This window comes from Carettochelys insculpta, chromosome 8 (assembly GCF_033958435.1).
Source record: "Carettochelys insculpta isolate YL-2023 chromosome 8, ASM3395843v1, whole genome shotgun sequence".
NCBI lineage: Eukaryota > Metazoa > Chordata > Testudines > Carettochelyidae > Carettochelys > Carettochelys insculpta.
Genome location: NC_134144.1, coordinates 37,192,093 through 37,205,268, shown reverse-complemented (window position 1 = coordinate 37,205,268; position 13,176 = coordinate 37,192,093). Strand labels below are relative to the sequence as shown.

At 41.4% G+C, this 13,176-nt stretch overlaps 1 protein-coding gene across 4 annotated transcripts in view; it reads left to right on the top strand.

Moving 5' to 3' along the window:
- UBR3 (ubiquitin protein ligase E3 component n-recognin 3) overlaps window positions 1-13,176 on the top strand; it is a 189,465-nt gene that overhangs the window by 34,149 nt on the left and 142,140 nt on the right. For all 4 annotated transcript variants that reach the window (XM_075001016.1, XM_075001019.1, XM_075001018.1 and 1 more), the window contains exons 7-8: window positions 2,557-2,687; window positions 7,211-7,439. In XM_075001016.1, the coding sequence (XP_074857117.1) occupies window positions 2,557-2,687; window positions 7,211-7,439 (360 nt within the window). The remainder of the gene's footprint in view (window positions 1-2,556; window positions 2,688-7,210; window positions 7,440-13,176) is intronic.

Below are 13,176 nucleotides of genomic sequence, written 5' to 3'. Positions count from 1 at the left end.
ATGATTTGTCAAGTGGGCATCTTTGAGTAATAAATTCATGCATGGGCCTTTTTAAAAGGTTGGAGGATGAGACTCTAAATGATTGTTGTATGTTTGCTGTAGTAAGTGGCTTATGATGATTTTGACAGAATGTTCAGGATTAAGAGAGGTAAAAATGAATTCTCTGATATTAAACTTCCAGAACATAAATATATTTTCTTCTCTCTTTGAATTGGACAAAGATTCCTCATAAAAATGGCTCTAAAATGTGTCCATATTTTTGTGATATTTGATGCTTCTTGAAATTTCTAACACAGTAGCCAGGGTCAGCCACAGGCACTTGCCAGTAGAGTGTTGGCTCTGGTGGTTGTAAGCTCACCCGCAGCAGGGGCACAGTGGCACAAAATCTATCAATTCCTGCTTTGCTTTTGGGCCTCAGGCCATTCAGTGCACCCTGCAAAATAGTTGGGTCTGGCCAAGCGGGGTGGGGAATGGTGCCAGGCGGGGAGATGCATTCAGCATTTCTTGCACTGCCTGCCCTGATTTCGGAGCGTCTTTCTGAAATTCCAGTTCTCTCTCCTTTTTCTGGGATAAGTCCCAAAAAAGGGAGAAGTGGCATTACTGCTGCTTGTCCTCCTCTGGGACAAGATTCCCTTTTTCTCAAGAGCAAGGGCCCTACCACATTCATGGCCATGAAAAATGCCTAAGACCATAAAATCTGGTCTCTTGTGTGCTTTTACCCTTTCCTATGCAGATTCCATGGGGGAGACCAGTGTTTCTCAAACTGGGGAGTTCTCACCCAAAGGGGAATTGCAGAGGTGTCACAAGGATATCAGTGGGGGCCACCCTTGTGTCTGCACTGCCTTCATAGGTAGGTGCAGGGCTTTTTTTCTGGTGCTACGTGCCATACAGTACCGGCACTTCTTCACCAGGATTCCCGTGGCTGGGGATGCTGGCGGGGCTCAATGCTCCAGTTAGCTCCCAGCTGCAGGGCTGCTGGAACTCCCCTCAGCTTCCGCAGCAGCAGGGGGGCTGGGAGCTGGCTCCCTCCGCAGCCCCTGCAGCAGTGTGGGGGGCTGGGAGCCGAAGCCCCCTGCTGGCCCCACAGGAGAGCCGGGGCTGGGAGCCAGCATCTCTGTACCCCGTGGCAGAGTGGGGCTGGCAGCTGGAGCCCTCACTTGCCCTGCAGCCGTGGGAGCTGGAGCCCCCACCACCCCTCTGGCAGCCCCAGCCATGGCTCCTCCTTTTTTACAAAAAGTGCACTGGGTAGGTGCCCAGAGAATAATGGCTGCTGACCAAGAGTCCAGCGTTGAAGGCAGCAGAGTAGAAATAAAGGTGGCAATACTATACCATGCACCTAACCAGCAGGCACTTCTCTTTAGATTCCCAGCTTTGAAGGCAGTGCCACTGCCAGCAGTAGCACAGAAGTGAGGGTAGCAGCACCACAATCTTCCCGAGAATAACTGTGTGATCCTTCCACTACTCCTTTTGGAAAAGGACCCCCAAAATTGCAACACTGTGAAATTTCAGATTTAAGTAGCAGAAGTCAGGAGATTTCTGATTTATTATTTAAATTCTATGACTGTGAAATTGACAAAAATGGACCTTGAATTTGGTAGGCGGTAGGCACAGCAGGGCCATATTTGCACACATTTTTCCATGCTGTAGAAGTAGACCTGTTCTATTATCTATGGAGAATAAGTTTTATAGTTTTGAAGGACAATGAAGACATTGTTTGACCTAGTAGACTGATAACGAATCCAAGAGTTGAGGTAAATTGGGTTTTGATCTTTGTTTTACTATTAATTTGGGTTATAATTTTTGAAAAATATCTGCTTTATTTATCAGTGCTTTCATTTTGTAAAGTTGAGATGGTACTTGCCTCCTTCACAAGATCGTTTTGCAAACTTATTATTTAGTATGTAAATTGATTTTGAAGAGGTTAAATGGAAGTGTTAAATTTTATTTAAGGGCTTTGTAAGTTTGCAGACAGATGAAATGTGTGTTTAGAAATAAAACTTTCTTATGTCACCGTTTTAACATTCAATTAATGTGGGTCAGATTCCGCAGCACTTGCTCATGTTGAATAATACTGTACTCCATCAGTAATCTGCTGATGTCAATCGCTAAATCTTCAAGTTGTAGAAATTGCTGTAGCTCAGTGGAAGTCATTGGAGCAATTGCAATTAGCATCAGCTGAAGGTCTGGCCCAGGGGTGACTATTTGCAGATTGTCACTGCTCAGCATAACCCTGATAAATTGGATTCTGTATAAGGGTCTGATTGTGTAGATGATTTGTACAGAAGACTGCCATTGGTGACTGGAGGCATTCCAGGCGTGAAACTGTTACAGGCTGATACTGTAGACAGTACTAGGCATATCTAATTTTCTTCAGGTGTTTGCAAACCCTTTTTTATCAACATTAGCAGGACATTAGCATTAAGGTTGCTCAATCTTAAAAGTTTGCATCTAGTAAATTAAATAGAACATTATTAAACTAAGATTGAAATGTCCTTAGTGAAACCTAAAACCATTCTGAAGTCTTTTTCCCCCTCTGTTCTCCTGCTTTTTATGCAGATCAGTCCATCATGGATGTTTTAAAGCATAAATGTTTTCTAGAAGAATTATTATTTTGGACAATAAAATATGAATTTCCACAAAAGATGGTAACTTTCTTACTCAACATGCTGCCCGATCAAGATTATAAGGTATTTGTGTGCCCTCCTCCTCCCAAAAACAGTTTTTTACTCATTTTGACTTGTATTGCATCTTGCATGAGCACATATGTAGTTGATATAAATAATAATATAACAAACCCGAGTTCTTTTATTATTTGCGAGTTTGTTAATAAGCCCAAAGCTGTACAATACATGGTAGGAGATGTGGACAAAACAGTTGGCTGAATAATTCTGTTTTGAAAATTCTTTCAGAAGCCAGAGTGGTGTTTTTGTTGTATTGGCTATTTCCTTTTTAGGTTGTACGCTTTATAAACTCTCAGAGCAGCAGATACCTATAAGCTTTTACAGTTTTACTTTCCTGTCTTGGAGCAAGTGCAATACTGGCAAACCATTCCTCCAGCCATGCTTTTGGCCTTCACCCCCAAGTTTCCTTAGACAACAGGGATTTAGGATGGGGAAGAAACATCTGCTCTGAAGATTTTATTACTGTTCATATACTCTTCAGAATTCACTGAGTTAAAGGTCCGGTGCATGTAATTCTTTTGGCAGGAGACTGTATTAATACAGTATTTTTTTTCTATGATTAAAAATTAGTTTGACTGCTTTACATAGTTTTTATTGGCTTTCCTCAATCCTCTGCTCCTAATTTAAAAGCTCTTGGAGGGTGTCAGGCAACCTTAACTATATTCATTTTTACCTATGCCATGAGTAATAAAGAAAAGAATAAATAATTTGCATCTCATCTGGTTATAAGAAACTACTTGTTTCAGCATCTTTATTTTGAAAGAACTTTTGCTGTCGTTGATACCTGCTAATTTAGTGTTAAATGATGATGTTTGAAAACAGAATATTATGCCTTATCTCTACAGCACGTTAAGTGTGTCAGGTAGGGCTGTTCAATATTTTTATCAAACTTTTTGGCAGAAAAAATGAGGTTTTTGACATAAGTATATTTTTGCATAAAAAGAGGAAACCTTCTGCAGGAAGGAAATCACCATTTTACAATCAGTTTTGGTGGTTTACAAAACATGTTGGCTACAGATTCTGTGCCAAGGAGTTTAGGGTTCCTAATAGACATGGTCTAACAAGAGTCACATGTAAAGGGAAAGGAATGGTAAAGACTGCAAATTATTCGTATACTACGTATTAGTTCAGTCCAGTCATTGAATTGTACCAGTTTTTCCTTTTTTTTAAAATGTTGAATGAATGTAGTAAGAGACAGGTCTGTTCAAGAATTTAGAAACTAGTGACGAAAAGAAGACTTACCCACCTCTTACAAATGGGGAACTGAGGCACAGAGAGATGTCTGATGTAATTGGTGATTGAAACCAGATCTCCTGAATCTAGTCTGATATTTTAACCACAAGATCATCAGTTAGTTCAGTTTCTTACTGCTGTATTGAACCACAAGAAATAAAGTTCTAAAATGGAAATAAGCACCATAGATTATAGCTAGTTCAAGGGAAACCCCGTCTGTTTAAATTCAGCCTCAGTTTGGATAGACTCAGAGGGATAGTCATGTTGGTCTGTTGCCTCGCAAATAACAGGCAGTCCTGTCGCACCTTAAAGACTAACAAATTTGTTCGTTTTTAAGGTGCTACAGGACTGTGTTATTTATTAAGTTTGGACAGGAATGTCATCAATCAGTTATTTGGCTTTCAGGAGAAGAGTCCCTTTGATTTACCCATGGTTGCTCTCTTGTGACATAATTTTATATGATCCTCTGCTGGTGCTCTTTGATTCACTGAATGCTATAGGGAGACGTTGTGGGCAATGATGTTGAAGCTGTGTCAGACCTAGGATATTAGAGAGACGAGATGAGTGAGTAATGTCGTTTATTTGACTAATTTCTGTTGTCTCTATAACAGGGGTGAGTGAACTTTTTACATTGGGCCCTCTTTTGTGTCTCTGCAATTAGCTGGGGCCCCCCAACCTGTGTAAAAAATTCAGGCCAACAGGAACTTCAATTATGTTCATATGAAAAACAAAACAAAATAAAAACAAAACCCTTTCAGTACATAGAATGTAAAAACTTTATTAATCAGCGTATAAATGTAAATATACATAAATAAAAACAGTGACATATTTCAAAATTGTTAATGAGATGGAGAGTATATATAAAATATAAAACCTCTTTATCTTCCTCTTTCAAGAGCCTGTCCTACCCAATCTCCAGCTTGGGGGAGGGAAAAACAAAACCTACAGCTCCCTGCCGTTTAAAGTGCCTGCTTCTCCCCCCCATACCTCTCTTCTCCAGCCCTCCTGGGCAAAGTTAAACAAAAGAGCAAATCAAAAGATCAACTTAATTGCAATTAAGGAAAAGGGAGCAAAAAAAGCCTGAACTCTCTCGGGAAGCGGAACAAATGGGCTGCCCTGGTAAAAGCACACACCTCTTAACCCCACTCAGCTGCCTCTGCCCCAGTGCCTTCCAGCTTGTTCAGGCTGGGAGATGCAGGGGAGACTGGAAATGATTCCAGCACTCCCAGGGGACAGTGGACCCCGAGACGGTAGGAGGGCAGCCCAGAGAAGGTGTGGGAGGCTGCAGAGGCCCCCGTGGAGGGGACAGGAGACTGGAAATGAACCAGGCCCGCTGCTGACAGCAGAGACTGTGGAGGCAGGGAGCACTGTGCAGGGCAGCTGAGCTGACGCAGCCTGCGGGAAAGCAGCGGAAGGTTCCCACGGGGGTGGGTATGTGTGTGATTGTGCTGTGTCCCCCTTTTGAAATTTCACCTTCCTTCCAAAGGGGTGCACCTCCCCTCCCAGTTTGCACACTCCTGCTTTAGAAGTTATTAGATCCCTCACTTTCTCTCTCTCAGGCTAGATTCTCTTTTGTCATTTCTGCAAAAAATGTCTCATCCGCTCTATTTTATATACTAACTTGAATGGTATTAGTAGGCCATCCTCCAACCAAGAATAATCAAAGTATTGTGTACTCCAGACACAACTGTTACACTGGGCTAACTTTATTCTTAGGGGTGGGGTGGAGAGTGAAGGGTTTCTTGAAAGCTGTTTATGATCCATTTATGCTTCACAGTATTCTGGAGAATCAGTTTTGATAAAAGCAGCAACTGCAGTGCTCTTAATAAAAAAGGACCATGTATTTCAGAGTGTGGACAGGCTGTTTGTAAAGTGAGGTCGTGGTTTTTGTATTCCAAGACCATGGAAGCCATAATTGGCCTAAAAGTTGCCTTAAAGTGCCTACTTTATATTCCAGAAAGATGTAGCATATTCAAAGAAAAGATTTTTAGATTAGACATGGAATTTTAGTGCTTGAGCTGAAAATTGTCTTTCATCACCAAAACAGCTTGTATTATCTCATCTCCTCGGACTAAGCAAATCCATATGGTGGTAGTTTAGAACAGCAGTAGCATTTGAATTTAAATTTTGAAATGAGTAAAAAGCTGGCTAAATGACAAAAGTATAAATTAAAGGTCAGTATTAAACATAATGTAATGTTAATAGTGTGGTTCCCTAAGGAGCTGTACAATGACTGATATTGTTTCAATATGTTAATTATCTGGAAAAAACAAATTTAACAGTGATGAGGGAAACCTTTGTAGAAGAGAAGACTATTTAGGACAGTCAAACCTAGAACATCAGGATGGCCGTACTGCGTCAGACCAAAGGTCAAGCTGTCTTCTGACAAAGGCCAAAGCCAAGTGCTTCACAGAATATGAATGTAACAGGTAATCAATCAAGTGATCCGTCCCATGACACCTGTTCCCAGGTTCTGGCAAACAGAGAGTAGGGTCATCATCCCTCCCCATCCTGGTCAATACTATTGACGGATAGTAACAGTAATACTGAATAGCGATCTTAGATTTTAATATAGCCATTATTTAAATCAGTGGTACATTTTCAACTTGAATATTTTGTTCATTTTTGTTTGTCTGGAAAAGGATCCAGAAGACAAAATTGGGATCTAGTGGCAGGAAAAAATTAGTCCTAGCATGACTTCCTTATGAGGAAGAATTGAAAACATTAGGCTTGTTTTTTAGTTTAGAGCAGTTACCAATATACGATATTATAAGAAATACAGTATATCAAACAATGAATTGCAAAGAGAAGCTAAGTTGGAAGCTCCAGTTTACCCTTTTCATAATGCAAGAACAAAGGGATCGCTCATGAAAAAGGCAAAAAGTTAAACTGGCAAGAATTACTTTTTAAACAATGTTTAATTGGTTTGTGAAACCCCTTACCAGAAGATATTGATAGCAAGAGATAGGTAGGATTAGATTTGTTCCTCCTGTAATTGAATAGTCATGCTACAATTAAGGGTTCCTTCATAAGAACCAAGATATTAAAAAAAAAAAAAAAAAAATTTACATGGGTAATGAGAACACATACGCTTATATAAAATGGAGGTATTCCATTGTGAAATTTCTTGACTCTTCCTCTGAATCAGGATATTGGATAAGACAGATCTCTGATTTTGTTCTGTTGTGATAAATTTGATGTTTTTCTCCAGTACTGATTGTAAGTTTGAGGATAATTGTTTTGAAGTAAGATGAACTATAACTATTGTAATACTGTTTTTATTTTTAAATTTGCAGATTGCCTTTACTAAAACTTTTGTTCAGCATTATGCTTTTATTATGAAAACACTGAAGAAAAGCCATGAATCAGACACCATGTCTAACAGAATTGTACATATCAGTGTTCAGTTGTTCAGCAATGAAGAACTAGCACGTCAAGTGACAGAAGAATGTCAGCTGTTGGATATTATGGTCACTGTCCTATTGTATATGATGGAAAGTTGCCTTATTAAAAGTGAGCTTCAAGGTAAGTTAAATTCATGCTTTCATTAATATCAAACACAGGACTTGTACAAAATGATTAATCTTCTGTTTAGGCCTTAACTTTTCAGAACTGGCAGGTTGTAGCCACACATTCTGGGAGCCAGAAGCCATAAGACTTGTTGGAAAGTGTAAGAATGGTTTTACTTAGTATGGCACTAGACTTTTACGTGTTTGGGTTGGTGTTTTTTCATATAAGTGTAGGATGACATAGTCAGTCTACGCTTGCCTCGTACTTGGAAGGGGGCACAGTAATCAGGGTGATGGGAGATTACTAATGAGGTGCTGTGATACACACATGCAGCACTTTGTTAGGCTAATTCTCCCCCGCAGCAACTGTGAAGTGTCAAACTTCTAAGTGCTGACATGCTGTGTAGCCGTGGGCACTTCCAAGTTCCTTTACTTCCAAGTGCCAAAACTTTGGGTAGTAAAGGCACTTGGAAGTAACGCGGTCACTTTGAAGGCCTGCCGATAGACAGCATGCTGGCACTTAGAAGTCTGACACTTTGAAGTTGCCGTGGGGGAGAGTTAGCCTAATGAAGTGCTGCGTACCCCTCCTGTCCAAAAACTTGTAAGGGGTCCATCTTCTGTAGTGTCTGCACAAGGGGACTCCTTTCAGCTGCACCAAGAACTTCTAGTGCTGCTTTAGTTCAGCTTCACCCCTTTTACCAGATATAAGGGGGTCGGTGGTAAGGATTTCATCTGATGCTTGATGTGTATATGCTATGGCAAGCAACTGCACATTCTCTGGAAATCACAGGCTCGAATCTTCACAGAGCTCATTTCTCTGCTTTCAGAGAAGTGCCTTGTTTGCATGTAGCACAGTTTTTGAAATAGTGTTATTTGGAACAAAATCTTGTCTCCTGTAGCCTGATGTCAATCTGCACTCTACTAGGAAGAAATCTTGATTATGTTTCTGTTAGTCTTGAACTAAGAAGAATTACTTAATGTTTTTAACAATGGTTATGGCGAAGTAATCTGGTGGCTTCCTGGATTGCTTTAATGTATTTTTAGCAGACTTGGGGGAAAACCAGCAACTTTGCAAATCCATTTGTATTTAAACAGCACTGGAACATTTTAAATCTTGTAATTAGGAATCTTTTTTGGGCATGTAATATCAGGATTCATTGTTCACCTTTTTAATAAATCAAGGGAACTCTTAATTAGTGGTAACAGCTGTTTTAAGTACTACTTTTGAAAACATGTTTTGATATATAAAATGCTTTTGCATCTCTCATTTTGTATCTGTGTGTACAGCAGCTTGACACAGGAAGGTAGATTTAGATTTCAGTAACGCACAGTGGTGCGTATCATGTCTCACTGTTGTAGCTATGGCCACAAGTTGACATTTGGACCATTGTTGATTACTGAGATACTACACCCCAACTACTGACTCAGTCAGAGGAAAGTGAATGAGGGAGATGAAGTGGGCAGAGGTTTAGGGAAGGGGTGTGGCAGATCCTAGGCTGAAGACCAGTAAATTAAAACTGGATTCATTGTTTGCGAAGATTGTCAGTTTCTTCCATGAGACAAGTATGACCAACCTCAAAACATCCCATTTCTGTTCAATATTTCATTTTCACTTCTAGAATTTAAAAGCTATTGAGAAGCCTGTGGCAAGGGGAATGTCTTTCATTCTCCCCCACTCTCACTCACTTTCCTCTGGCTGGGGCAGATTGTTGGGGTGCAAGAAGGGATGAAGGGTATGGGCTCTGGGAGGGATTTTGGATGCAGTAAGGAGCTCCAGGTTGAGAGAGAGTGTTGGGGTGCAGGAGAAAGGAGTGCAAGCTCGGGGAGGAAATTTGCACCAGCCTGCACCCAAATTCTCTCCTAGAGCTTGTACCCATCACTCCTACACCTCAACACTCTGGCTGCAAGAAGAGGGTTCTAGCGTGGGCCAGAGTATTGGGTGCAGAACGGGGTCAGGAGTATGGGTTTTGGGAGGGAGTTTAGGTGCAGGCTGAGGTTTGAAATAACTGGGCTGGAGTATGCATAGCTTTTTCTTAAAAAAAAAAAAAAAAAAAAAAAAATCTGGAAAAATATTTATTGGGTACCGTTACAAAAGACGCAGTGAGAAACCCTGATGGTGATCTGAATGTATGTCGGCAGGGGTCTTATTCTAAGTATGTATGTGCCTTATGCCTATGAGAGTTGAATTTTTGAATTGATGTGTCCCTTGGGCTGCTCATGTGCTGTGAGTCCTCATCACCATCCCCCACCCAAAGGGTTTATAGGGCAGAGTGGCTGCAGAACAGGGTGTCTGTTCATTTCCCTTTTGTGCAGCTGTGGGCAAGCTAGGCTAGCGAGTGGGCTGCATGAATGTCCCTCCTTCATCTCAGTTGGCTGCAGGATTATGATAACCAAAACTGCCTCTTAGGATAGGGTAGGTTTGCTAACTGTGCTTACATACTTGGTTTTTGCGGGATGTGCTGATTGAATTCAGAGGGAGCACGCGGCTCTTGCAGTCAATGTTATGTGCATTAAGCATGCATCTCACTTTATGTGCTCTTGCTTTATGTGTCTGGCACTTTAGTAACACCAGTAGGAAAAAACTACTCCGATGCAAAACTATGGGGTCTGGCAACCCTGCCTATGGGAAATAGTAAACAAAATGTCTCACAAAACAGATACAGAACCCTGATGGGTTGCAGGTTACCCATCACTGCTTTAGCTGAATAGTCTTCTCTTTTGTTGAGAATTGTTGAGATTGTTGAGAATGATGCCAAACTCCCTCTTTTTAATTTTATTTTTCCCTCTGTCAAAAAAAAATTTTTTTTCAACGTCTTTTTTTTAAAAGGAAATCTAAAATCTCTACTTCGTGTTTTTTGTGCTGCCACATTTGTCTACAAAACAGATTCAAAACCCTTGGACTTTGAACAGTGCCAGTCCTGTGACTCATTCTCTTTATGGTTTCAAGTGTCTGGCATTTTTTTTGTCTTGGGGCGAAACATGTACCTAACTGTTGCCCTATGTGCTGTTCCTTTTCTGTGAACACAAGAAAATCCAAAGATACTCTTCTAAAATTGATTCTCCTTGGACAATCAATTAAAGGGACTTCAGATCCTGAAGAACGGGATTTGACTTGACTTCTAAGATGGGACTGGTTGTGTCCAAGTCTCAGTTAGCCAGTGCCCTTATTAACCAACACACAACACTTAATTCTGGTACTAGCAAAATATCCAGATGTCTTTGTGTCAAGGATCTCTGTGACCACATGACCACATTGTTCTCAGCTTCCAATGCCGCACCAAAGACCACTTCTGCCTCCTCAACCAAAACAAGGAAGATACAAATGCACCCTCTTTTCACAGGAACTGAGCACTAGGTCTACTCACGTGACAGGAGAAAGTGATGCTGGTTCAACTTCCACCTCTGTTCTGAAGAGCTATAAGGCAGGGGTGAGCAAACTTTTTACATCAGGCCCCACTTTTCGTTCATGCAGTTAGCAGGTCCCCCCCAACCTGTCCAATGAATCCAAACTGATGGAGATTTTGGTTATGTTCATATTTAAAAAAACCCTCTTTCAGCGAGTGTAAGTAAGTCTGTAGAATATAAAACTTCATTAATTGGTATATAAATGTGAATACACATACATAAAAACAGTAACATATGTAAACATTTTTAATGAAATTGATGAGCTTGAGACCCAGCAGCCGATCATGCTGACCCCTCCTTATGAAATTTCATGCCATTTCTCCAAGGGAGGACCCACCCCTCACTTTGCTGACCCCTGATATAAGGTATCCACAGTGTCTACCTCTGACAGTGATATCAAGCACAAACTGACATCTCCAGTGCTGGCATTGACACTAGCAAATGACACATTAGTGGTACTGTCCAGTCTAATGTTCATGATAGCTATATTTCTAGCACCAGTGGAACTGCATTCAGTCCTGATATGAGTCTTTGACCTCATGGTATTGAGGTCACCTCAAAAAATCAGCGTGTTCTTTGGAGGTGGGCAACTGTTCTTCATTTTTTTAGGACATACCTCTGCAGCTTTCAGCAGTCTTTTTGCCATTCACACAGATTAGGAGGAAGTGTCTTTCCACAAACCAGGGACACTCCATATCTCTGACTTACCCGTCTCAGGAATGACCGAAATCAACCTTACCCGTTCTGCCTTGGCTCTGTTGGGCATAGCAGGGACTTAGAGCATACTGGAGCCTAATTCTTTCCTACTACTCAAGAAAAGGCAGAGTATCATGCTCCCATTCCACATCAGTTTCCAGAATGCTGTCCAAAGACACGGAGGAGAAAGTGCAGCCAACAGAGAAGGAAATGGTAATGTATATGTCTTGAGCTTCCTAAATAGTATCTTTCATCGTCCCTGATGAGGCATTTTCCTTGGCTCCTGTATCTGTTTGGAGCCTTTCAGGAGTTGGTTTCTCATTTAGCTGAGATCCTTGAAATAGAAAAAGGTTACAAGCTGTTTGACATACTGCATTTCTTCTCTTCTTCCAGATTAGCATTGCCAATTAACAAGGACATTTTGGAACCAGCTAAAATTCTGTGGCAGATGCAAGTCACATTGCCTCTAAATGTTGAGTGGAAAGGAAGAATCAAAGTCCTGTTCACCGCTATCCCCCTCCACTAAAGAAGTTTGAGCAATCTTACACCTATTCAGTATTGCAACATTGGGTTAACTGGTTGTCGCTGCACACCATGAAGTAGCCAAGCTGTCCAAGAACCATTCCTATGGAGATGGGCTCAAAGAAAGTAGCTTTCTTTGGAAGGGAGGCTTGTCACTCTCAAGCTTTGTTTGGAAATACAGGTTCAACCTCTCTCGTCCAGCAACATCTGCAATCTGGCATGATTTCAGTTAGCCTGATGACCACTTATCATGGGTTTGGCCAAGTTTCCCATGGTCCCATAAAATCTATTTAAAGCTACCAGTCCTCGGTGTCAGTGTTCTGTGCTGTTATTTAGCTGCAATTTACCCCTAAATGGCTTGTAAGAGTCCAGTAAGCAGAGGAAGCTTTGGTAATGCTGCTGGACAATATTCACTTCCCATGGTCTGGCAAATTCTCTTGTTTGGCACTGGTCAGGAGCGTGCTGGGCTAGAGGGGTTCAGCCTGTACAACTGTCTGACCTATGCGAGAAAGGGAGATAACTCTGCCTTATCTCCCTCAGTACTCTAGGTCGGAGCTGAAAGTCGTTACTGCTGAAGGACAGCCAATGGCAAACACCTCTTTTACAGATGCTCACAGATTTATTAGACGTGGTGGCTAGATTCTTGCAATTGTGGCAATTCATATTCAGACATGATTACAGACTTCTTTCATCCCTAGAGAGGTGAAGAATATGACTGAAGACTTTTCCTTGAAATGTATAGATGTACTCACCCTATGTACCAATGACACAATGTGCGCTCTAAAAAGATGTCAGATACTTGACTCACTGGTCACCCCTGCCCCACTCACAGGACCTTTAAATATCAAGGACAAGGGAGGCTAGACAGAAGATACCTAGGTATTCGCAACAATAATCCTCTGAATGATCACCCAAGAAGAAGCTGAACAGCTCTTTTATGAGACTGTCATGTTCCTTAGTCATGAACCAGAGTACACTTTGCTTCCAGACGGCAGGTTTGACATGAGTATTGGGAGCCACACCTAGATCAGGGAAGGGCTATGGCTAGGGCCCACTTCTTGAGATGCTGGTTAGCTTTCGTCTGTTGGACTTGGACTGGAATACCAGACATCTGTGTGCTGGAAGCTGTC